The sequence below is a fragment of the Mustela nivalis genome (genome assembly GCF_964662115.1).
Source record: "Mustela nivalis genome assembly, chromosome: 6".
NCBI lineage: Eukaryota > Metazoa > Chordata > Mammalia > Carnivora > Mustelidae > Mustela > Mustela nivalis.
In genome coordinates this window covers 101,743,631-101,770,076 of record NC_139025.1, presented here as the reverse complement: position 1 = coordinate 101,770,076, position 26,446 = coordinate 101,743,631, and the positions used below count along the sequence as shown (strand labels likewise).

Genomic DNA, 26,446 nt, shown 5'->3' with positions numbered 1-26,446 from the left:
CAGATGGGAGACACTACCAGAAGGTAGGGGGTAGAGAGGAGTGGGATGTCAGCGGGTTTTGTTCCTGGCTCCCTCCCTGCAGGGCTGCCCCTGACTGATCTTTTCCCCTCCGCTGACCCAAGTCACAGCTCCTCTTAGGTGACCACCTCCCCTCACTCTCCAGGCCTAGGAGTGGTGAGAGTGTCTGTGTCATTGGCCTTGCCTCTCCCTGTAGTAGCCTTTCAGCCTTTGTAAATAGTCCTTGGTGACCCAATGTGAATGTGCCATCTCTTTCTTGTTGAGATACGTGCCCTGTCCCCTCTGGCCCTCATCTCTCTGGGCATCTGTCATTGAGTGGCTACATTTGAGCACAGCAAAGGATACTGGAAAAGGTCCAGTTCAGTGCCTTGGCCTGATTACGCAGTGATGGGAACCAGAAGAACATCTTACCAGAAGGGGTGGTGCCTCCAGGGTCCGGAAGCTAGGGCCTTGCCTCCCCAGCCACTTGAATTTGAGGGGAAAAAACTGACCTTTAGAAACTCTCTGAGGAGTGGCTGGGAACGGAAACAGAAGCAGATGCATGAGCTTCAGGGAGCACAGCTTCCGCTGTCCTCTCTCAAGGGAGGGACCAGGCAGGTCCCCAGTGCCAGCCTCTAGGTAGAGTCTGGATCTCTATGGCCCTGGCCAGACCTGACCTTTACCAGGTTTAAACAAGGGGTCCTGCAGGATACAGAAGGGGAGCCCTGGAGATCCTCATCCCACACCCATCCCTGCCATCCATTTGCTGGGTGAGATTGTCTTGGTTGTATGACCTCTCTGAGCCCCACTTTGTATCTGTCATTGAAGATGTTAGTCCATCTGGTGTACGTGCTTGCTGTATGGTGAGGTGGGGGAGTGTGTGTGCCAGGTCCATGGTGAGGAGAACCCGGATGCTCCAGCTTCCAGCTCAGACTTCCTGGATTCTAACTCTAGCACTAGTACCTTCTGACCACATGGCCTTGGACAGCTGTTAACTTCTGTGAGCCTCAGATGGTGTCTGTTGATGAGGACGATGGGTAGTTGAGTGAGATAGGATGCAGAAGGAGCTTAGGACAGTGCGAAGCCCCCAGCAAGTGTCAATAAACCAGAAAGCCTTCTGCCTTTAGGCCAGGGCAGCGGATTGTCTTGCCAATAATAGTCGGTCTGGCTTCAGGTGGAAGAGGTAATCAATGACTACATGGTGTGGTTGGGATTCCCAAAGAGGGGCTGTGGGCCTTGAGAGCATCTGCCACCATTGTCTCTGGGCTATAACTCCTTGACCTGGTGTCACCTTGGGGACATAGGCTGGGAAAGGTGGAGGGGCAGGCATGTGAGACCTCTCAGCCACATTCTGAAATGTGTTAGCCCGATGATGCTTGGCCCAGCACCTCTAACTTGAGGCTCTGCACCCTGGGGAAGTCCACACACTTAGCTTCAGAAACAGTGACCTAGCTTGAACTCAGAAAACAGCCCCGGACTGCAGCTAGGCCATCCCTTGGTCACCTGTCCCCACCTAGCCTAGGGTTGGGATGGAGAGACCGGGGTGGTGGCTTCCTTGACCTGTGCCCACTCCTCTCCTCAGAGCACAGCCTGGTCCACCATAGAGAGTGCGGTCCCTGCTTCTGGACTGTGGGATGGTGATCCATGCTTGTCTCTGCTTAGCTCTGCTGCCATCTAAAAGGGACCACATGCTCCCCAAAAGAGGACATCAGGGGGTGACAAACCAACTTGGACCACTATTCCTTCCTGGGAGACTAGCAGGCCTTGCACAGATTAACACCGGCACCCTCCTAGCAGTTACCAGGCTCCACATGTGGTCCTCCCAGGCTCTGAGAAGCAGGGCACTGAGGAATGGGGACTAGCTGCCTTTGTCCCTTGAAATCACCACACTGACGGTGTTCTCCCAAGACCCAGAGCTTCCCTTAATACTGTCTGGGGATCGGGGCACCTGGGTGGCTCAGTGGGTTAAAGCTTCTGCCTTCGGCTCAGGTCATGATCCCAAAGTTCTGGGATCAAGCCCCACATCAGGCCCTTTGCTCGGCAGGGAGCCTGCTTCCCTCTCTCTCTCTGCCTGTCTCTCTGCCTACTTGTGATCTCTGTCTGTCAGATAAATAAATAAAATCTTAAACAACAAAAAAAATACTGTCTGGGGAGCACTTTCCCCGGCACTTTGGTGAAACCAGTGTGGAAGTCAGTTACCTTTCAGCAGGGGCCATCCCTCTGTGGGCTTAATTTCATGGGTTTCCCTCCTTTCCTTCTTCTGTCTTTATTCAACAAATGCTTTGGAGTACATTCCAGCTGGGCCAGCAATCCAGGTCAGAGAGACAAGCCAGGTTCAGGGCTGGTGCCCAGTTCTTCACAGAGGAATGAAGGAAGCAGCCCCTTGGGCAGTTACAGGACCACAAGATAAGCCCCTTGATGGAGATAAACCCCTCCGTGAGAACCGTCCTCCCACTTTAAGTCTTAGACCTTTGATGAGTTTCCCTGAGCGACGGGACACTCTCTGCCCTGTGTGGCTGCTGCCTTTAATCAGGTTCTCTCGTTGCCTCCATCAGGGTGCTGTGGCCATCAGCAAGGGCAGCCACCCTCGACCAAGTTCAAGAGGACAGGATTCTATCAAGAGGTCTTGGGGCAGCCCCAGGCTCCATGGGAAGGCCAGAGCCCCTGGCTGGGGAGGGATAGGAGCTTAGCTACGGCAAGGAGCCCTAGCAGACGCTGCTGCTTATGGCCAGCCCTCTGGAGCTGCAGCCCGAATGAGGATGCTCCGGCTTCCAAGGTCACACTGCAGACTCGGCCTGGCCCTGTGTGGGTGACGTGCCCACCCTTTGGTCAGGGGAGGACAAGGCATCTCGACACACTAAGAAGGCCCACAGCCAGTGGGGGAAAGTCTTCCAAGGTCACTGGTGTCACTTAAGAAAAATTGGGGATGGCTTTGTGGCCTCAGAATAGAATGGAATAGGTGCAAGGAAATGGAGAAGGCGGCCCTCCAGCACACTGGAGCGACCACTGTGGTCTCAGTTGTACTAAGTTGTGTCCCCTCCTATGCACCTCAGCCAGGCTCATGCTCCTGCAGACCGGGCATCACCCCTCCACCTGGAGGCTGCCCACACTGCCCCAGCACCAGTCTCCAGAGGATCCCCATCTCCCTTCTCTTCCTGGTGCTCAGCACAAGGCCTGCTGAGGCTCATGGGATTGTTTGGCAGCTGAGGGACTGGGATTAAGCCATGGCCTGGGGCTGGTCTGTCCTGGGTCCAGGGCCTCCTGGCTTCCATCCTTCCGCTTTCACCCAACACCCAGTTAATGTCTCTGCAAAGGCTTAAAACATCCCTTTAATGACAATAAATAAGTAAGTAAATAAATAAATAAATAAAATCATAGGTTAAAAATCTTGGGCAGTAAAACAGTGGATGACGCCGTGTGGGCAACTTCCCAGAGGACACAGAACACACACGTCTCCTGAGCGGGTGGCCTTATAAGGGCAGGTTCAGGAAGAGAATGGGCAGGAGGCAGGGCCTCTCGCCAGGAGAGGAAGAGGCTGGGGTGGGGGTGATGCCCCACTGCTGGGTGGGGAGCAGAGACAGCAGGGGTACTGGCTGGGACCCAGTTCCACAGGGGGAGCTGGCAAAGTGCTACCTCCAGAGGCCTCCATTGGCCCACAGCCTGGTCGTCCTGCCTTCACTGCCATTGTCATCAGCACAGGCGCTGGCCTGCTCTCAGCCAGCTGCCATGCTGACTGGCCAGCTCAGCAGAGTGACCCTCCTGCTCCAGGAGAGGCCATTTCTCATTCTTCTTCCCACCTTCCCTGACTCGTGGGTCCAGCAGGCCTGACACCCAGCTGGTATGCAAGAAAGGTTTATTGGATGAAATAATTGGTAAGTGAATGGTTCCTTGATGGTAGCTTGAGCTCATCAGCTGGATGTAGCACCTAGAAATAGGGGCAGTGTCTTCTCAGAGGCTAGCACAGGGCTAAATGCATGGGAGACACTTCTCCATGGATTTGGTGGTGGAGTAGGCCCTCTCTCAAGTTGAATCGAGTGATCAGTTCTTGTCCTACTCAGGATCACCCTTGTCCCCAGCACACAGACATACACACCCCACAAATCCTCCATACGATGCCTCCAGCAGGGGTTTCACTGCCCCTGAGGATAGTGGGTGTGTGTGTGTAAGAGAGAGTTTCTGGAAGGGTCTGGCAACAAAGCCCTGGCCCTTAGGATGGAGAGTGAAGAGAGGCGTGGACCAGGAGGTCCCATGCTGGGCGTAGGGGGCTCTGGAAACCTCCCCATCCCTCATGAGCTCATTTCCAGAGCTCCCTAAAGCCCCATATGCTCCTTGCAGCCAGAGTCGTACAAGTGACCTGAGTTGATGGTCAGATGAGGTGAAGAGCTGGGAGGGTCACCCCTTCCGTTTGCTAGCTTTTACTGGGCCTATAACCTCATCATTCAAGAGCCACTGTTCATGAGTTAAGCCTTACCCTCTCCCCAAATCTTCTTTTAACAGGCAAAGAGTGTTCCCTGCAGGGGCCAACAAAGGAATCTCACCAGGTAAGATGGGAGGACAGGGCAGCCAGAGGTCAGCCTGGGGAAAGGTCAGCCCAGGAGGAAGTGTGGAGGGAAGGGGACCAAGAGTGGAGCATCCTTCACTTGATCCTTGGAGGCCAACTGTCACCTGAGGGTGCATCCCCTCCCCCAAACCCCCTCCTTGCCCAGAGCTGAAGGGTCAGGGCTGAGAGGAGGCTCTGGCAGCCCCTCAGCTGGCACTGTTCGTGGTGCCAGGAGAATGTTGTCAGCTGTAGAAGGCTGAGTCCAGTTGAAGCAAGAGCCCCAGAGGCTCTTACCAGAGGCGGGAGAGGACTGGAGCCAGCTGTCTCAGCTTGAGCCCGGTGAGTCCCCAGCCTTGCTCGAGACCCTGACCTCTGAGGAAGGCTTGCTCCGTGGTCATTCTGTTCCAAAATAGAAATGCCCCTTGTATTAGAGTAATGCAAAACACAACAGAACTTCTTTATGTGACTGCTTGAAATTCCACCATTAGTCACGTATTATTTTGGGTTACGCATTGCCCCTCTGTGGTAGGTTGAATAATGGTCCCCTGAAGACATCCATGTCCTAATCCTTGGAATTATGTTACCTTACATGGTAAAAAGGACTTTGCACATGTGCTTAAGTTAAGGATTTTTAGATGGGAGATTATCCTGGATTAGCCAGGTGGGTCTGATGTAATCACAAAAGGTCCTTTTAAGAAGGAGGCTGAGGGTCAGCCAGCTAGAGGGCAACGTGCACATCCCCCTGGAATGAGAGCAAAGAACTTGAGATTTCAGCCTGAAAGTTCATGAGACGCCACCTCCCTATCCCCCTCCACTCCCACCAGAGTCAGGAGGCCTTCAGTCTGTTGGCACTGAGCCTCTGAAGGAACATGGTAAGGACACAGAAGAGGCAGGATATAGGGCAAAGAAGTCACAGCAAGCACCAAGGCAGAACTTGCTTCCTTCTGCATCCCTGGGCCAGGCCGTGATCTGCCCTCTCGTGCCCTGGCTTCACCATCCTCCTAGCCTCCTCTCCGAGGGCCGCCTTGTTTAGACTCTGCCTTCAGGTAGCTAAGTGTGTCATTGCTTCTGTTTCAGGGGACCACCAATACAGTCACCTGACCCTTAGTATTAGCTGTAATGATAGTCCTTCTCTCAGGATACTCCCAGAATCCTCTGCTGTGGCTTCCTTAAACCCTGCTGACCACAGAGGCTGAGTTACAGGGAAGGGAGGGTGGGGAGGAAGGGGGAGATTCTCCCAGGTTTTCAGAGTTTGATTATAAACGCTAGAGATTTGTTAACCTTAACAACGATGAGGGGGATGAGAGGATGATCAGAGGAAAGGCAGCAGGGTTTATAGGACTGAGGCAGGGTATAAATCTATATAAACAAACACCATACCACAAGCATCCTGTATGCTAGCTCATTCAGTCATCCCTTTTGGGAAGTTTCAGTATCCATGTGTTATAGATAAGGAACTGAGGCACAGAGAGAAGATGTGACCTTCAAAAGGTTATACACACACACACACACACACACACACACAGGTCACACAGCTAGTTAATGATAAGGCTATAGTTTCAGCTCGGATCTAACTTCAGATCCAGGCTTTTAACTACCACACTGTTCTATGACCTAAAAATATTTTAAATTTATAGCGTGTCCATTGATGCCCCATTTTAAATCAAGCAGTAGTTTCCTAGGAATGGAAAGTTAGGTGCAGGTGGGCGAGGAGTGGGAAGAGCCACATGGGGAAGAAGCCTGCCAGCTGGTGGCCTCTGATCAAAGGGACTTAATCAAGTGGCCGACCAAGGCCAGACTACCTTAATCAAAACACACAGAGCTTTGGATTTAATGTTGCTCTTTAGAAATTGAACTTGAATTTTATTCTTTCTCAAATGCAGTTTTATTTTTGACCGACTTTATGCCGCCTTGCCAATGTTCTCAAATAGTTTTGCATTGCCTGCAAGTGACTCAAAGCAAGTTTTAGGGCCAAAGCATATTTTTTATGTGATTTCAAGTTGGCAGACATCGAGGCTTAGCGGAAGGCACCCAGGGGCTGGACAGACCTGAGGAGTCCTAGGTTCTGGTCCCAGACTTGCTGTTTAGGTCAGGATAAGCCTGCAGAAGTCCTCACTAAACATTCAAACAACATGTCTGGTTTGGAGCCATGAAAAACATGGAAGATTTTGGTCTTCTCCAGGCCTCAGGTCCAGGTCCAGTCCTGCTCGCTGTGTAGAGGAGGTTGAGCAGTCTTAATTCCGTGGTAACTGCTCTAGGTCTTTGCATAGGGCCAGCTGGGAAGGGCAAGGGCACTGGAGTCTTGGCCAGAGCCAAGACTTGCCTGAGTCATGGGCAGCTCCAGCAACTGGTCTCCTCAGTCTCTGGGGTCCTCCAGAGGATAGGCTTCAGTGACTGGAGACAATTCTGGTTCCAAACTGCCTACTCCACAAATGAGGAAAGACTGACAGGCTGTCAGAGCAGGAGGCCCTGAGGGTTACACATACTGGCCGTGGGCCCAATGTATTGAATAAGAATCTCCAGAGGATGGGGCGCCTGGGTGGCTCAGTCAGTTAAGCATCAGCCTTTGGCTGAGAGTCATCACAGGGTCTTCTGGGATGGAGCCCCACATTGGCTTCCCTGTTCCGTGGGGAGTCTCCTTCTCCCTCTGTCCCTTCCTCCTAACCCTCCCCCCCACCAACCCTGCTCATGAGCATACTTTCTCTCTCTCAAAAAATAAATAAAATCTTAAAAAAAAAAAAAAAAAAAGAATCCCCAGAGGTACTGGCATAAAAACAGACACACAGATCAACTGAACAGAAGAGAGCCCACCCATATATAGTCAATTAATTTATAACAAAGGGGCCAAGAATATACACTGGGGAAAGGACAGTCTCTTTAATAAATGATGTTAGGAAAACGGGACTGCCACATACAGAAGAATGAAACTCATCTGCCGTCTCACAGCATACACAAACATTAACTAAAAATGGGTTGAACACTAGAATGGAAGACCTGAAGCCATAAACCTCCTAGAAGACAAAATAGGTGGTGGGCTCCTTGACATAGGTCTTGGCGATGATTTTTTGAATCTGACACCAAAAGCAAAAGCAACAAAAGCAAAACAAAACAAAAAAACAAGTGGAAAATAAGATTCTTCATAACAAAAGAAACCATCAACAAAATGAAAAGGCAACTACTGAATGGGAGAAATATTTGTGAATCATATATCTGATAAGGGGCTAATATCCAAAATATATAAGGAACTCACGTAACCCAACAACAGATTAATAGACACTTTTCTTTTTTCTTTCTTTCTTTTTTAAGACTTTGTTTTATTTATTTGAGAGTGTGTGTGCATGTGCACACAGGTGGGGGGAAGGGCAGAAGGAGGGGACAAGCAGACTCCCCGCCAAGCTGGGAGCCCGACGCAGGACTCCATTCTAGGACCCCAAGATCACGACCTGAACTGAAGTCAGAGGCTTAATTGACTGAGCCACCCAGGTGCCCTGAATAGACATTTTTTCAAAGAAGACATATAGATAGCCAACAGGTACATGAAAATATGCTCAAGAGCATTACTCCTGAGGGAAATGCAAATCAAAACCCCATGGAATATGACCTCCACCTGTCAGAATGGCTATCATCAAAAAGACAAGAGATAACAAGTATTGTCGAGGATGTGGAGAAAAATCCTTGTGCACTGTTGGTGGGAATGTAAATTGGTGCAGCCACTGTGGAAAACCATAGGCAGGTTCCTCAAACATAGACCTAAAAATAGACCTACCAGATGATTGGCAATTCCACTCTGGGTGTTTATTTAAAAGAAAACAAAAACAAAAACACTCACTCACTCAGAATAATAGATGCTCCCCCAAGTTCACTGCAGCATTAGCTACAATAGCCAAGACATGGAAACAACCTAAATGTCGACAGATGGATTAATCAATAAAGATACCGTGGTTTATATATGCAATGGAATATTATCCCGCCATAAAAGGAATGAAATTTTGCCATTTGAGACAACATGGATGGACCTCAAGGGTGTTACGCTAAGTGAAATGAGTCAGACAGAGAAAGACAAATACCGTATGATTTCTCTTAAATGTGGAATCTGAAAAAAACAAAAAAGCCAAAACCCCAAGTTGATAGATAGCAGAGACCAGGTTAGTGGTTGGGAGAAATGGGTAGAGGCGAACAACAACAAAACCAGTTAAAAAAAAAAAAAGAGATTTTTTTTTTTTTTAATCCCCAGAGAGCTCCTTATAAAAACAAAATAGATCCCTGGGGCTGCCAAGCTGGACTTTCTAAATCAGATTACCCCGGAAGAGGGCCTGGGCCTCTTTAACAAACTCTCAGGGGATTCTTATCGATGGCAGCCAAGTCCAGTCTCTCTACTTTTCCCAGGGAAACTGAGTCCCAAAGAGGCCTTGAGCCAGTCAGCAGCAGAAACAAAATAAGAAATTAGGTCTTCTGAACCACAGTTAGATGTTCTTTCCACACTAACTAGGAGCCCACAGGACTGAAAAGAATGGCTCACCACTTATTTCAATATTCTTAAAATCAAAGTTATTCATGCCTATAGTTTAAAGAGTCAAATACATGGGGCACGTGAGTAGCTCAGTAGGTTAGGCCTCTGCCTTCGGCTCAGGTCATTATCTCAGGGTCCTGGAGTCCTGGGATAAAGCCCCACATTGGGCTCTCTGCTCAGCAGGGAGCCTGCTACCCCTTCTCTCTGCCTGCCTCTCTGCCTACTTGTGATCTCAATCTTTCTCTCTCTCTCTCTGTCAAATAAATAAACAAAATCTTTAAAAAAAAATAAAGAGTTAAATACAGGTAGTTTTACAAGGGTTTTATGAAAAAACACAGTTCCTTGTCTATGCTCCCCCATACGCCCCTCCCCAGAGGCAATGACTTTCAACTCTTTCAGCTAATTGTTTTCATATTGAAAGAGACCAGAGTGTCACCCAAAAATATGCCTCTTTGACATAAAAATCATTTTGAGTTGAAGGTGATTAAGAAGCAACAAATGCAGGAAAAAATCTCCTTCTACCCTCCCCCACATTTTGCCTAAAGGCAAGGTATAAACTCTCCTTTTCTGGAGACAAATTCTTATCAGTCCAGACATGCTCCAGAAGAATCTGCCAACAAACCTACTCAGCTAGTTCACTTCCCTGTATTTACACCGCCCCCTCCCCCAACAGCTTCCATCTCTGGAACCCCAAAACCAGTTTCCTTTGTCCTGTCATTTCTATACAAATTGACTGTTCTTTGTTGAAGATGCGATACAAGCCAGAGTTCTAACTGCTGTTTTGAGTTCCTTTTCATTGAGGTTTCCCCCATATGATGTAGAAATGCCACATGCGTTAATAAACTTTTTCTCAGGACACCTGGGTGGCTCAGTCATTAAGCATCTGCCTTCTGCTCAGGTCATGATCCCAGTGTCCTGGGATCGAGCCCCACATCGGGCTTCCTGTTCAGCAGGAAGCCTGCTTCTCCCTCACCCCCTGCTTGTTTTTCCCTCTCTCACTGTGTCTCTCTGTCAAATAAATAAAATAAAATCTTAAAAAAATAAAATAAAATGTTTTTCTCTTCTTAATTGGTCTTTTCCATGAGGAGCCCCAGCTGAAAACCTACAATGGGTAAATCTGGCCTCCCCTACAGTATTTACCTCCACCTTTGGCATTGTTTGTATAAGCGTGTGTCACTCTTGTGTGATCTTTTTTTTTTTTTTTCAAAGTTTATTTATGTATATTTTTAAAAAAATTTTTTTAAGATTTTATTTATCTATTTGACAGAGATCACAAGTAGGCAGAGAGGCAGGCAGAGAGAGAGGGGGAAGCAGGCTCCCTGCTGAGCAGAGAGCCCAATGAGGGGCTTGATCCCAGGACCCTGGGATGATGACCTGAACTGAAGGCAGAGGCTTAACCCACTGAGCCACCCAGATGCCCCATTTGTGTATTTTTTTAAAGTAATCTCAACACCCAATGTGGGCCTCAAATTCACAAACCTGAGATCAAGAGCCACCTCCAACTTAGCCAGCCAGGTTCCCCTCTTATGTAGTCTTACTAATCCAGTTACTATGGATTGCCAGGTCTGGCCCAGGACTGGGATGCACAGGCATTGTGGAATGCGCCAGTGCTCACTGGGCACAGGCCACCAGCTCCTCCAGCGCTTGCTCACTGCGGTTGCCGTGGACCAGCAGCACTTCCTTGATCCGGTCCTGCTGGAAGCCCATGGCACTGAATTGTTCCCAGAGGCGCAGGAACTCCCCTGCCTGAAGAAGGGGAAGAAGAGAGAGTGCTGGGGACACTGCCAGGCCAGTCGCCTCCTGTGGAGCCTTCTCCCTGGTACCTACTGTATCTACTCTCACAAAGCTATGGACTGCCCAAGCCAGGTAAGCCTGGTCCTGGGCAGCACCTGCTTTTTCTTCCTATACCTTGGGGTGACATGGGCCTGGACCTCCCTTCCTGTGCCAAGGAAGGAGGTTCTGGCCTGACAACTGCCTCCATCCTGGCTTTACTCCTCCACTCCAGCTCATTCCTCACTCCCTGTGCTTGGAGACTGGGGCAGAAAACAGGAGGCTGCATACTGGTGCCCAGAGGAAGCACAGCCTGGGGTCTCTACCCAAGCCCCAAACCCTGCCAAAGTTTCACACCGTGCAGCCTCTGCCTTTCTTCCTCCTCTGGCCCCAGTACCTGAGAAGCGCCTGCTTCTTCTCCCTTCCTCCCTCCCCCCTGGCATCCCCTGAAGCTCTCTGTCCTTGCCTCAGCCTCTGTGGAGAAGCGCTCAGTAGAGCCACAGCCAGCAGCACCCTGAGGACAGGTCATGTCCACTGGGCACTCAGAACATACCACTGAGCCCACAGCTGCCTGCTTTCTGGGTTCCCAGGTAGCCAGCAAACTGCCCGAGCAGAGTTTATGCATCCTTGTGCTGTACGTGGCTCCTCTCTAGGTGTCTGACAGAGTGGGCATTCAATAATATTTGTGTGTTAATTTGGCTAAATAATGTGAAAGTCTTGCCACCTGTTTCCCTCCCCATCCCATCTTCTCCCCTTCCCCACGCTTCACCTCCCTGGGCTGTCTCCTACTCCCCGGGGCTCAGCAAGCAGGCTGTCTCCTGATGGCCCCAAGGCTCTGACTCTAGCACAAGTGTGCCCCTACACACTAGGCTTATGTGTGGACCCCTGCCCATTTCCTCCCCCAACTCTGGGCCTGGGCAGGTGGCCCTGCTGACCTGGCTCTCGGAGAACTGGAACATCTCCATGGCCTCCTCCACCAGCCCCTCCTCGTAGCCTTGCCGCAGCAGCCGGTCACAGGCACTAAGGTAGCTGAGAAACTGTGGGGGGTGGGGACGGGGAGTGGTGCAGTCAGAGCAGTGGCAGGGGCAGCGGATGAGATAGAGAAAGCACCCTGGCAACCTCAGCCAGGCCTGAGCTCAGACCAGGCTGACAAGTCAACCCACCACACACTCACAAAATGGCCCCAAAGACCCTGTGAGCCAACAGAAGAGGGACAGAGGTGTCCCCTGGAGACCCAGGGGTGGGTGGACAGCAAGTTCTTAACCAATTGTCCCCAACCAGGGGCTATAATCTAGGAAAAGGGCTGTCAGGGTAAGATAAGGATTCCCAGGCCCTAAGTGGGAAGTGGGACAGGCCGGAAGCACGGGCGCCTCACCCACCACTCATCCCAGTCTGGTCACCCTCCCTAGTGAGCACCCACCTGTGTGAAGCAGCCTCCTCAGCATCCACACCTGGGCAGCCCCACCCCATCCCTAGACACATACATGTCTGCTACCCGGGCCCATATGAACTCTGGTGCCAGAAAGGGGAGGAGGACAGAGGAAGTACCACAGGGCTGGGAAACCTGTTCAGGTCACTCTGTGCTTAGTCACCAGAAGCTGCTTTTGCCCTCAGGATGAAGTACCAGAGCCCAAAGGCCTTCCCCTCTGCCCCTGTCAGCGGCCTCAGCACCCCAGGCCTCCACACATCTCGCTCCCTCGGTCAAGGCCAGCCTCAGCCCTCTTCCCTGGGGAGCCTCTACCCTGGTCTCCACTGGGGGCCTTGCCTGCAGCTCCCCTAGCCCTGTGCTTCCCCCGTCACAGCGTGTCCAACTCTAGTTATTCTCCTCTCTATCTCAGCGAGGGAAGGGTTGTTTCAGTCTTGATCACCACTGTGTCCCCAGCACCCAGCATGGCAGGCAGAAGGACCTCAATAAATGTATGCCATGTTTCTAAGATGAATTAAGAACTACCTTCAAGGAGCTCACTGCTGGGGGCGGGGGTAGGGGAGGGGGGTGAGCCAGATAGAGGAAATCTTGAGTGCCGGGCAAATCAAAGCAACACTTTGATTTGAGAGCCAATGCCAAAGGAAGGTTCCAGGCCATAAGAATTATGGGTATAGGTGGAGAAGAACAGACCTTTAGAGGTAGATCATACAGATGAGTGCTTTCTAACTGCTTTAGCTTCTAAACTGTCCAAGCATCAGGAGACGTCAACAATAATGAGAAGATCGAGCTGTTCTTGGAGAACTGGGGGGGCAGGAGCAAGGGAGCCAGGAGTCTGGTGCTCCCGCCTCAGGATGCCTGACCTTGCTCTGAGCATGTTTTGTAAACCATCCAGCCAAGCCAAGCTCTCCTTGTTCAGTGAAGAAAGAGGCCCAAGCAGGGTGGGCAGGTTGCCCAGGGACCCAGGACTAAGACCTAGATCACCTGACCTCTCGGCTTTGTCCATCAGGGACCCAATGCTAGAGGAGGTTTTCTGAGCTGCTTTGAAAGTGAACAGGATTTCCAAAGGTGAAAAGAAGAGCAAATCAAGCATGGATGGTGGCTGCTCCTTGGTCTCTTGGTTCAAACACAGCAACGGTTCTTGGCCTTGGTGCTGACTGCAGCTACCTGGGAGCTCTGACATGACTACCCATAAGCCTCGGACGGGTGTCTCCAGAAGCTCAGATATAATTGGTCTGGGAGGCAGTCTGCGCACTGGGATTTGTATGGCTCCCCAGGTAATTCTGTGCAGCCATAGCTGAGAACCACTGACTCAAGGGACAGCTGACCTCAACCCATACCAGTAGACCCTGTGCAGGCTGGATATCAGAACCACCTTCAGATCCTTAACACAATAGGCCTTTTGGCACACTCCAGATCTGCTGACTGGGATTCTCCAGAGTAGGTCCTGGGGATCTACAGTTATAGACATTCTGCTGCTTGGTCAGCTTTTGGTCCTATGAGACTGTAGAAGCCACCAGGTCTGCCTCAGGCCCCAGGATGTCACCTTCACACCCCAGAATGGGGGCCTCAGCACTCATTGATTATAAATGCATGTCCTCCCCTCCATTCTGTAAAGAGGGGAAGCACCCTGAGGTGCCTGGAGTCCCATACCAAGTCTGGGCCTGGCTTGTGGATGCTCACACATGCCACCTGTGTTGTCCTATAGGCAGCCAGTGGGCACATCAGTCCTTGTGAAAGGAAGGAAGGAAGGAACGATGGACAAAGCTTATCTTTTATATCTCCTCCTTTCTCCCTGGCTCTTCTAACTGCTCTGTCTCTGTCACCTGATGCTCGCCTTCCTGGGCCATCTGTCTATAATTTCTAGCCAAAAAGGTTTATTATAGTGTACATCCTTTAAGGGGGGAAGGACTCTGAACCCAAGGAGTTGCTCAATTAATGGTGGGACTTCACAGAATAGAGGGAAATAATCACTTGGTGGGGGAGGACTGATGGAGTCATCCAGTGGCCCTTCAGGCCCACACCTGAGGGCTTGGCTCCTGACTGACGACCACGGAAGAAGGCCACCCAGAGATCCGGCTGGCCAGGCAGGTGGTCAGTGCATATCTGGAAACACAATGTTCCTGATGCATTGGAATTCTTCCAGCCCATCCATGGGGAGGCCAATGCCTCGTGCCGGCTCCGACTCATCCTCAGACCCCCACAGTGATGGCCCAGGAGCTAAAGGGACTGGGCGGCATGTCAGAGCTCCCACTGTGGCCATGGTCCCTCACAGTCCTTCTGGCCAGCTTCTGGGCCCAGGTCCTAGCTTTCAGCAGTGGCTGAAGGTGGGAACAATCTTAGATCTACTCTTAAATCTCAGATCAGTCTTGGGTGCTTCCCTGGAAGGTTCTCGCCCAGTAAATGAGAGGAAAGTACCAGGCAACAAAGATTCAGAGTCAAACCAGCCTGGCCTGAACATTGGCTCTTCCCTGGCCTCAGTTTCCTCATCTGCAAAGTGGGGAGGGACAGTAGTAGCAACCTTGCAGAACTGAGAAGACCTAATCGAATATTCTCAGATTGAGGGCCTGGCACAAAGAAGGTGTTGGATGAATGTCAGCAGCCATGTTGGAAGTTTTCCTCCAGGACAAGGCATGGGCTGATGAAGCCAGAGGAGAACAGAGCAGGGTGGGTGAGGAAGGTGGCCACGTGCATTCGCCCACCTCCTCAGCCTGGCAGCACCACGTCCTGCTTCAGCTCTGGTCTGAGTCACTCTCCTTCTATCCCTCCCTTATCCAGAAGCAGGCAGCTCTGGACCTCAGGGACCCAACATATGACAGCCGTCAGACATTACGGAGAGAGTATCCAAACCCTCTGATGGTGACGGAGCAGAGATAGAAGAAAGGAAGAAGTGCCAACTGCCCTGGGACCTTTTGATATCTGCAGCTCAGCTTTCCAACCGAAAGAGTTCCTATGTGCAGAAAACAATGGGAAGCAAGATGTGACCTTCAGGTGGGAGAAGGGGGGATCAGGCAGTGGCATTCCATGTCACCTCCTGCCCCTACTCATAATCCTTCCATGCCTCCCTTTTGTGAATGGGTCACTTATAAACTTCTCAGCTCAGCCTTCAAGGCACCCTCAATCTGCCCTCACCACCCCCTTCCCTGTCCTGTCTCTCACCAGCCTGCATCATGCACTCTGCACTCCAGAGAGACCGGCTGGATCAGGGCCTCCCAAACCCTGCCCCATTGCCTCCACTCCTTTGCTCAGACTGTTCCTCCTGCTTGGAATATTCTCCCTTCTGCTTCCTCCAGATTCAGAGTTTATTCATCCTTAAAGTCCAGCTCAAGATGTGGTAACTCCGTGAGCCTTTGCTGATCACTGGAACCTCCTTGTGCTCGATTAAGGATGGCCATAAATTCTTTGCAGCCCCTTCCACCAAGGGGAGGTTCCTCCCCATAGCTGCTAGCTCCATCTGAACACCTAGGAGGTGCCGAGTAAATACTGTGGACTAGATGAAGTGGATGGATGGGTAGATCAAAAGAGAAAGAGATGGATATGAATATGGATAAACTGCTCTTTGAGGGGAGTGGTTAGAGCTCTGCCATCCCTATGGTAGCCAGCAGCTACATCTGGCTATTTTAATTTAAATTAATTACAATTAAATGAAACAAAAAGTTCAGTCTCTTAGTCACACTAGCCATATTTCAAGTAGTCACATAAGGCCAGTGTCTACTGTATTGGACAACCCAGGTATAAAACATCTCTCTCATTGCAGAAAGTTCTACTGGGTATCTCTGGAGAGATTACTGGCTGCCCAAAGCTTCAGCCCCCTGTGCTTGGGGCAGAGACTGGGACAGGAGAAGAATATTACAACTCTCCAAATGGCCATGGGGACTCCTGATAAACCCTTATGGATAAAATGGCACCAGGGTCCAGAAACTTGCTCATAACCCTCAACAATTAATGCCAGGCTAAAGGTTCTGCTTCTAAAGAGAAGGAAACAAAACTTTTTCAAGTTAAAGATAAAAACTACTTGGCCACACACCTGGCTCAGGGGTCCCCACAGCCCCCCAAGCTCAGGGGTCCTCCTTTACCTACCTGGCTCAGGCTCTGCCGCCCTGTCTTCTGCAGAGCCGTGATGGCCCTATGCAGGGGATACCCCAGGGCAACTACGGGCGCGATGAGGTCTTGCTCCTCCTGGCTCAGGGCAGACAGCAGGTCAGCAGAAGTGGGGTGTGATCTGCAGGTGCTGAGATGCTGAGGCACGCCGCCAAGAGGCGGCAGGCAGGTGTAGGGGCTGAGGGACTGAAATAGAGACAGGCTGGGTGTGTCAGTTGCCTCTGGAGGTGATACCCGGCAAGGCAGGACATTCTCCCGCAGGAGAAATATGATAGGTCCATCCCTATTATCCCATTTCACAGACATTGAAATTGAGGTTCAGAGAAGTTAATGACTGGGGAAGCAACACACACTTGGGACCTGAGCCCTGCTCAGAATCACATTCGGGGTTCTTTACCCTACACCTTAGTGAGGGGGAAGCAGGGTTGGATCTTCTTCCTTCTTCAGGTTGGCTGGGCTGAGGTTTGGTAGGGCGTGGAGCAGGGTAGGGACTAGGCACACTGGCCCTAGAGTAAGGAGGGTGGCTCAAAGGCACTTCAGCGGGTTTGGCCAGCATCACCCTTCACCCATTCCCCATGAAGAAGCACCCACCTGCCCACCCTAACCAGACTGCCCTGTCCCCTTCTCCTCAGGGAAAGCCCAACTGCTGCCCTGGCTCCTGCGGAAGAGCGTATATGTTTGACATGAATTGTCCACCCATCCCTAACTTTTCAGGGGTTCTCCTGCCATGAGCTTTCCCTAGGGTCTGCTTTTGACCCCCAAACTGGAAGACATCCAAATCTTAGGATCTGAATCTACTCTTGTGACCTTAAAAATGATTCTTAGCTGTTCTCTGCCTCAGTTTTCTCCTCTGCAGAACAAGGACGGTTGTTGCTAGAGTTACATTTAATCTGGATCAGGAAAGAGCCATCCTGGCATCAACGTCTGGCCCTTGATTTGGCGCCGCCTGCCCAGTTTACAGAGCCTGTGCTCTGCGTTTGCCCTAACTAACTGTGTGTGGTAAAGTGACCCAGGGAGAACTAAGGGCAGTTCAGTGACTCTCCAGAGGTCACACACCCATGAGTGGGAAAAGTCAGACCTCTAGTCTGTCTTTTGGATTTAAATTTCACCTGGGCCTTACTTATTCTGTTGCATCTCTTGGCCCAACAATAGGGCAGCTAGGGGACAGAAAACTGTGTCCCATTGTGCCCTTTGGCTCTCATTCCTGACCCACTCCATCTGTCCAGATCCAGGCTTTATGGAGTTTGGTACTTAACATAATTTGGGCCTCTTAAAAAAGGCACATTAGATATAAAGCCTTGGAAGAGGCAAAGTGAGGGGTTTGACGTTTAAGCTTCACTGGTTTCACTTTAAATTCACTTCACTGGTTTTCACTTTAAATTCACTTCTACTCCTGGTTCTTCCAGGAGCACATCCTCTGTCCCGAAGCCTTCCCAGTCGGCAAAAACTGTCCCCTCTCAGCACCTGATCTCTCCCACTACAGGCACTGCCTTGTCCCACCTCTCCCTGGCCAACTCTCCCTCAGTCAATGTTACTTCCTGGGCAGCAGGAAGTAACTGCTCAGGGAGCAACCTTTGATTTGAGCCTCCAGCTTACCCATCCCAAAGGAAGCCTCACTGGGTGGGAAGCCTTAGATTTGAGGCACATTCATTCATTCAATGGACATTCCAGGAGCACCCCCAGGGGCCAATCTGCTGCTGGGTGCCCTGGAAACAAAAATGAAGGCCCTCCAATCCCCGCCCTAAAAAAAATTCATATTGCATGGGAAGAGACAGATACTGGATGATTACAGTTATTGTGGCGTGGGTCCCAACAGAAGGAAAACAGACACAGCAGAAAACAGGGAATGGGGCTTCTGAGCAGGGACTCATCTAGGTCAAGGGCCGTAGGAAGGCCAGCACGGTACCCGGCTAGGTGAGAACAAGTAAAGGCAGGAAGGAGAGCAGAGAGGAGGGAATGAGGGCTGCGGATCAGACTGGGACCCCAGACTACTGGGGGCCTTGCTGCTGAGCTGGGGTTCCTTACCGCGACCGTGGGCTTGTGGCTCCGCAGCGGGGGCATGGCGCCAGCCGTGGAGGGCCGTGGGGGCGGCGCGGGGGCGTTGGGGAGCGTGGGCGCAGGGCCCGCGGGCAGCAGCGGGCCGGGACTTGGCGCGGGGCTGGGGCAGAGGCTCAGCGCCCGGTGGCGGATGCGGTGCAGGAGGGCGCGGGGGCGAACGGACAGCCGGCCCTCCGAGAACCGCCGCCGCGCTCCGGCCAGCTCCGACTTCACGCCACGCAGCAAGTCCAGCGAGCACCGGGAATGGCCCGGGCCAGCGCTCGCGGGGGAGCTGGACAGGGGGCTGCAGGAACCTGGCTCTTCCTCGTTGGCAGAGGCGGCTTCTTCCTCTACGTGGGCCTCCCCCTGGTTCTCTTCCAACTCCTCCTCCTCCTCTTCCTTGACCTCCTCCTCTTTCTCCTCCTCCTGATCTAGCTGCAGCTGGGGTCTGGCCTTGGGGCAGGTGTCTGCAGCTGGTGGGGGCACTGGCTCAGGTTCTGAGCCGACCAGCAAGAGCCAGGCCGGAGGGGCCGATGCCATTCCCAGGGCGTCGCATTGGACGGGGCAGGGTCCCCGGATGACAGCCTCCACCCAGAAGAGCACCCTCCTCTCCAGGCTGAAGTCGTGCTGCAAGAAGAAGGGGATGTGAGGCTCTTGGGCCCAAAGCAGGGTCAAGGGCCCATCCCTACCGTGCCCCCTTTGTTCAGCCAAAAATTTGTCAGGTCTGGGCAGCTTCTGTTTCTGAACGCCAGGCACTTATTACCACCCACCCTCAGCCCCAGTTTTAGCAAGCACTGGGGTGGATGGATAGCAGTAACAACTGAATGGGTTAACTCTGCCAAAGGACATAATGAGGAATTAGGTTAGCACAATGAAACAGTCCCTTTGCCATTAAGTAATTGAAACCCCAAATCCCAAGTCCCTTTGCCATTCAGTATGTAATTGAACAACAGCAGCTTTAAAAAAGTCTCCAAAAAACCTTGTTTTTAGCAAAGACACTTTCACTTGAACTTGAATTTTCACCCAGCACCATTTGCCAGTGAGCACTCAGCCCTGGAGGCCCACTCAGCACACAAACCTCTCCTTCCCCTTTGTTGCCATCAGAGGTTATTCTGAGGTCCAGGAAACATAAAAATCACTAATCTCTGTTAAACCCCACTAAGTATGTTATAGTGTTATTTCTCTTTGCTGAATATGAAATTGAGACTCAGAATCTTCAAATTGCTGGAAATCAGTTTGGTGTCGAGTAGTTTGAGCTGGGATTCCTCTGTCCACCTGACAGTAGTGTTTTCTCACTACATATCAGGCCACCTAAATAAGCAGTCTGGAGTTTACATAAATAATCTAACTTGAGAATTTAGAATTGAGTCAAAAATAAATTATTTATCTGCTGCCCACTTTTAAAAGTAAGAACACCTGGGTGGCTCAGTTGGTTGAACAGCTGCCTTCGGCTCAGGTCATGATCCTGGTGTTCCTGGGATCGAGTCCCGCATCGGGCTCCTTGCTCGGCGGGGGGCCTGCTTCTCTCTCTGTCTCTTCCTGCCATTCTGTCTGCATGTGCTCGCTCGCTCTCTCTCTGACAAGTGAATAAATAAAATCTTAAAAAAAAAAAAAGTAAGAACCAGAAATACAAAATTCTCTTTAAAAATGTAAAATTGTTTAAAAGGCTCTTTCAGTGCTCTATGATGGTCAATGAAGGAAGAACGAAGCTGGGGGAGGTGGTATTTGTGGGGGGAAGGAGAGGCAGAAAGACAGGTACTCAGACACGTAGATCACAGGTTCCGCCCCCTTCTCTCCTGACATGACCCCAGGTTGAGGAGAGGAACCTAACTAGGCTGTTCTAGCATTGCTTCCTGACTGAGGTAAGGGACTGTGTCTTATTCCTCTCTGCATCCCCAGGGCCCAGGCAGGCCTGACACAGGGTGGACGTTTGTAAGTATGTGCAGAATAAACAGCTGGATGAAGGGATTGAAGCAAAACAGGCAGGTTGTGAAGGACAGAGGAGGGAAAAAGACCACGTGAAGAGTGATGAGGCAGACACGGAGAGAAAGAGACTAAGGCAGTTTCAAGACAGCTGATGGGACTTGGGACGAAAAGATACCAAGACCCAACATCAATACCAACACTTAATGATTTATGGAACTAAGCAAGATATTTCTAAAGTTCATATGAGAAACAAACAACAGAAGTGCCAGAAGACTCTGGGCACAAAACGGTAAATAGGGAGAGGGAACTGGCCCTACTGGCTGTTTAATCATATTATAAAATGTCAATAATTGAAACTATGGTATTGATACAGATGCAGGTATAGAATAGGAAGTCCAGAAATAGACCTTAATATCTATGGGGCTTTAGGAAATAATAAAGGGGGCATCTCAAACAATGGGAAAAAGAGGGACTAGCCAATAAATTATGTTAGCTGGCTTGAAGAAAATAAAGTTGGATCCATTCTCACGTTATACAAAAGAATTAATTCCAAAAGGACGAAAAATTTAAATGTATGTATGAAACTATTAAAGTACTAGGAAAAAACAGAAGAGATGTCCTCAAGTGGGGAAAGCCTTTCCCGAAGCCATAGAAGTACAGATACACACGTGTGCAAAATCTGCATGCAAATATACCACAAGCAAGGTCAAAGATAAATGGCAAAGTGGGGGAAAAACAGCACTCACATAAGAGACAAAGGGCTAAATTTACTAATATAGGAAGTGTTAGAAATAGATTGGAAAAAGATCAACAGTTCAATGGGAAAGGAGCAAAAGATATGGATAGTCCACAGAAAAAAGCCACACAGATGTCTTCTAAACACACGAAGAGTTGCTTAACTTCACTCGTGATAAGAGAAAGGCAAATCACAGCTACCCTGAGATACCATCTGCCTACTCCTCAGCAAAGACCCGAAGTCTGAGGACACTCTGTTGGCGGGGGCGCATGTGACCTCCTGTAGAGTGCTGGCTGGGATGGAAATCAGTATGACTCCTATGGAGGAAAATTTGGAAAAATGCTTAAAGAAATTCAAAAGGACACATGCATATCATCATTCCCAGCAGCACTGTTTATCATGACAAGAGACTGAGAAGAACCCAAGAGTCCATAAAGAGGGCACCCATTCAAGAAAGTAGGATATAGCCACGTAATGCAATGCCACACAGTGACAAATGAAACTGAAGAAGCTTTTTATGTACCAATAAAGAAAGATCTTAAAATATATGCAGTACAAAGGTCAAGAAGAACAGTGTATATAACATGCTACCATTGGTGTAAAAAGGGAGGAAATAGCTGTACTTGCTTGTCTCTATACACATAAATATCCCCTGAAAAATACAGAGAAAATGAGGAACAGATATCCCCAGTGAGGGTGTGGAGCTGGGGAACTGGGTCAATGGGAAGGTGTCAGTGGGCAGCTGTTTGCTCTCCCAAGGCCTTCAAGCTGCCTGTGGGCCACACTGCACACACCCACTGCTTTTGTAGGTAAACTGTTATTTGTGGTTTTTTTTTAAAAAGATTTTATTTATTTATTTGACAGAGAGAAATCACAAGTAGATGGAGAGGCAGGCAGAGAGAGAGAGAGGGAAGCAGGCTCCCCGCTGAGCAGAGAGCCCGATGTGGGACTCAATCCCAGGCCCCTGAGACCATGACCTGAGCCGAAGGCAGCGGCCCAATCCACTGAGCCACCCAGGCGCCCGGTAAACTGTTATTTGAACACAGTTATACCTACCCACTCCTTTCCAGAACTCTGGCTTTTTCTCTAAGCAGCAGAGTTGAGTAATTGCCAGTTTTTACTACCTGGTCTTTTATAGAAAATGTTTGTTAACCTCCGCTCTATATAATTTTGTAATCTTTTTCTTTTTTTTTTTTTTTCATTTTTAAACCATGTGAATGTATTTTTTCACTAAGAATATATTTTTTTTTGTTAGGGCAGTTCACTCTAATTAAAGGGAAAACTGTGAAACAATAAAAACACAGAGTTGCCAAGGCTTTAAGTATGGAAGGAAGGGTGAAGGCAGTGGAGGGGAAGGGGTGGACATGGGCTTTGGGGTCTGACAGACAAGTGTTGGAATCCTGGCTGTGTCACTCGCAAGTACATCAATTGAGTGGGAACTTTGGTTTCCTGTGCCATGGGGTAGGAAAACATGCCTGCTAAAAGGGTTATCATAAATAGGAGAGAGAAGAGTGACTGTACACAGAGCACCTAAGCAGGGGCTAACAGTAGCTTACTTCTTCCCTTTAGACCACTGTAGGTTCACCTGGTAATCTAAGCACTACCTAGAACATCATTGTTATGGGAAATGTATTCCAGGTTCTAAACACTGGGAATATAGCCCGATGAACTCAAGGGGACTTAGTAGGAGAGGCTAAACTGTTAGCCTGGAGTTTAGAGGCTAAACTCCATGGAGTTTAGAGGAGTTTAGGCTCCGGGGAGTACAGATACCCTCCCTGAGAGTAGGGGTCAGAGCCAGGCTCAGCACCTGGGCGAGGACACCAGACATGGACTTGGTAGAAAGTTTCCCAGTTCTGCTTCTAAGAGAAGTAACGTTCAGGATAGTCTCTTCTCAGCTTGGTCTGAGCTCAGCAGGGAGGGGAAAGCTGTGATAATCCACCTTGGCTGGAGCTTCATCAAGCGAATTCCTTTTCCCGACGACACAGGCCCACAGTGCAGGCTGCCTGGGAAGAGTCAGAGCTCCCACCCCACAGACTATTGGCCCGTGGACACTGGGCTCTGGGTTTTACAGAGTGTATTTCCCTTCTGGACACCTTGGTCCTAAGGGTCTGTCGATAAAGCAAAACGGCACCGAGTCTCCTGTTCCTGGGCCCCCGAGCCACTCAAGCCCCTTCCTCTTTCGTGGATGGTACTTTCTGCACCTGACTTCCTACAACCCAGTTTTCTGCCTCAGAACATCACTCGTCCAGTGTTTCATGCTCCGATCCTGCTCTGAGCGAATACACAATGATTTGGAGATAACACCTGGGTTAACACCTTACTATCTCCACTAACTTTGGACAAATGACTTCCCTTCTCTGGACTTCAGGTTCCTCATGTGCAAAATGAGTGAGGGCCGCCCTAGAGCCTCAGAGTTTTTTACCAAGTACCCTGCAGACAGTGAAGAAGGCACACAAGGCACACAAGACTCTGAGAGGCCCAACACCAGTTTCACAGTTTTTGGCAATCTCGTTCTTCCGTTTGTAAAAATTCATGTGAATTCTGCGTCCTCTCTCATGACCTGTGTTATAATACAGATGCAATAGGTTTCCCCCTAAACCTTCAAGTAAATGGGACTCTCCTGGAAGTTAGATCATCATGTTTCTCTTGAGGGTGTGCAATACCACTGCATACACTGGGTGCATATCCCCATGTGTGAGCTGTGGGGCATGGGGGCTTTCCAGGGCACCTCCGGGGGAGAGATGCTTTGGGTCTATGGAATAGTAACCCCTTCTAATGTGTCCCATGTAACTGTCTGCATTTTAACAGAGGATTCTGGAGATAGTGTCTTAGTTCACAGGAGTGATTCTAAATGGTAGAATTTTGACCATGGCAGCAGGCCAACAGGGAAAAGAGGAATTGGAGTATCTTTGCAATGACTCTTAGTCACTTTTTATTGGCAGCGTCCTGTTATTCTAAGCTTCAAATAAACCCCAGCAAATAATCCCCATCATCAGGCCACTAGCCTTCTTCGTGAAACACCTTTTCCCTTGGATTTTTCCCAAACTTTCTAGAACATACCAGAGATGGACTTGCTGCCATGTATGTATGCATGTATGTAGGCTCCACACCTAGCATGAAGCCCAATGAGGGACTTGAACTCACACCCCTGAGATCAAGACCTGAGCTGAGATCAAGAGTTGGAGACTTAACTGACTGAGCCACTCAGGTTCCCTGGCCTTGCTGCCCTTTAAAATCAAGGAACAAGGCCCATGAGTCTCAGCATCAGATCTAGAGGAGCAGAGACAAGAGATAAATGGACAGACAGAGGGGCGCCTGGGTGGCTCAGTGGGTTAAGCCGCTGCCTTCGGCTCAGGTCATGATCTCAGGGTCCTGGGATCGAGTCCCGCATTGGGCTCTCTGCTCAGCAGGGAGCCTGCTTCCTCCTCTCTCTCTCTGCCTGCCTCTTTGCCTATTTGTGATCTCTCTCTATCAAATAAATAAATAAAATCTTAAAAAAAAATGGACAGACAGATACACTTACCATAGAACCCAGCAGCAGCTCCCTGCAGGCTGGGATGCTGAGTTCTGGCCCAGGAAGAGACTTTGTGCCTATCACAAAGCCATTGGGCACCTTGAAGGGGACGCCGTCAAGGGCATTCATTCTGTCAGAGGAGTGTGGCGATGGCTGAGCAGGCTGGGGCAGGCTGCCTGGTGGCAGGGAGAGAGCACAGTCCTGAGGACCAGGCTTGGTCTCAGATGACCTCACCACTCTCTTGAGTGCTGACTTAGCTGAGCCCCACACAGCCGGGAAAGAAAAGGTGAAGTGGCTGGTGCTGCACAGGGAGGAAATAAAAGTGAGAGCATTCAAACTGACAGGAATTGATAATTTCATGCTTAAGTTTTGTTCTAGGCCATTGTTTCCCAAAATGTGGCCTACAAAACTGGTTCTAAAGTGTGTCATCAAAAGAGTTTCCAGCCAAACATGTAAGGAAAAAAATGTCAAATTACACAAACTCTTCCAGAAAAGAAATACTTTCTTTTCTGAAATATTTTCAGAAATATTTCAGAAATATTTTCTGACTCATTTTGATTTCATCACCACCTTGATACCAAATCTGATAAAATTAAAGGCCAATCTCTCAGGAACATAACTGCAAAAATCTCAACAAAAATAATTATGGATAGGAAAATACAACACTGCCAGCTTGAGGGTTGAGTATATTTCAGGAATGAGACACTGGCTTAATATTCTAAAATCAATCAGTGGGAATAAAGATAAATGTCAATAAAGATGAAAAAAATATATGATTATCTTTGTAGAGACAGAAAAAGCACTTCATAAAACCAATACCTGTTCATGATTTTAAGAAAAAAAAATTAGCAACTTAGGAAGAGAAAGGATTCTCCTTAACTTAATCAAGAATATTACCAAAATATCTAAAGCAAACAGCCTACTTAATGGTGAAATACTGAAAGATATCCCCAACATCGGAATTGAGACAAGGATGTCCCCATCATCTCTTCTGTTCAACATTGCACTGGAGGTACTAGCCTGTGCTAAAGGAGAAGGAAAGAAAACAAGGACTGGAAAGAAATAAAACTACCATTATCTGTGGACGGCATATGTAGAAAATTCAAAGGAATCTATGAATAAAACTCTTAGAATTAAAAAAGTGGATTTAGCAAGGTCTTTGGATTACAAGATGAATATATGAGAACCAAATATATATACAAAGTATGTAAATGTTGTCTTTTAAAAATGTCATTAGAGGGGGCACCTGGTTGGCTCAGTTGGTTAAGCAACTGCCTTTGACTTGGGTCATGATCACAAGTCCTGGGATCGAGACCCACATCGGGCCCGCTTCTCCTTCTCCCTCTGCTGCTCTGCTTGCTTGTGCTCTCTCACTCTCTGTCAAATAAATAAATTTTAAAAAGACTTTTGAAAATGTCATTAGAGGGGCGCCTGGGTGGCTCAGTGGGTTGGGCCGCTGCCTTCGGCTCAGGTCATGATCTCAGGGTCCTGGGATCGAGTCCCGCATCGGGCTCTCTGCTCAGCAGGGAGCCTGCTTCCTCCTCTCTCTCTCTGCCTGCCTCTCTGCCTACTTGTGATCTCTCTCTGTCAAATAAATAAATAAAATCTTTAAAAAAAAAGAAAGAAAGAAAGAAAATGTCATTAGAGAATGAAATTTTAAATAAGATACCATTTCATATTATTAATCAACCACCTAGGACAAAACCTAACATAAGATATATAAAACCTCTACACAGAAAACTATAAAATATGATATTTAATGGAGGAACATGCCATGTTCATGGGTTATTAAGACTCAGTATAACAAAGATAGCAATTCTCCATGAATTGATTTATAGATTCCATGTATCAAAATTCCATCATGTTTTTTAGGGTCAGTTGGCAACTAGCCC

At 49.3% G+C, this 26,446-nt stretch overlaps 1 protein-coding gene and 1 long non-coding RNA gene across 2 annotated transcripts; one reads left to right on the top strand and one right to left on the bottom strand.

Annotated features, from left to right (window-relative positions):
* The first annotated feature begins 552 nt into the window (after positions 1 to 552).
* LOC309867967 lies at positions 553 to 10,696 on the top strand. The gene is made up of 3 exons (XR_014313427.1): positions 553 to 767; positions 4,495 to 4,538; positions 10,611 to 10,696. It is a non-coding gene; the product is annotated as an uncharacterized lncRNA (long non-coding RNA).
* On the bottom strand, positions 7,400 to 24,847 carry UBAP1L (ubiquitin associated protein 1 like). Its single transcript, XM_082737271.1, has 5 exons — positions 24,564 to 24,847; positions 18,367 to 19,005; positions 16,321 to 16,527; positions 11,753 to 11,854; positions 7,400 to 10,793 (listed from the first exon to the last, which is right to left on the bottom strand). Exons 1-5 carry the CDS (start codon positions 24,681 to 24,683, stop codon positions 10,659 to 10,661), a joined length of 1,203 nt encoding a protein of 400 aa, XP_082593397.1. The 5' UTR covers positions 24,684 to 24,847; the 3' UTR covers positions 7,400 to 10,658.
* Between the last annotated feature and the right edge of the window lie 1,599 nt (positions 24,848 to 26,446).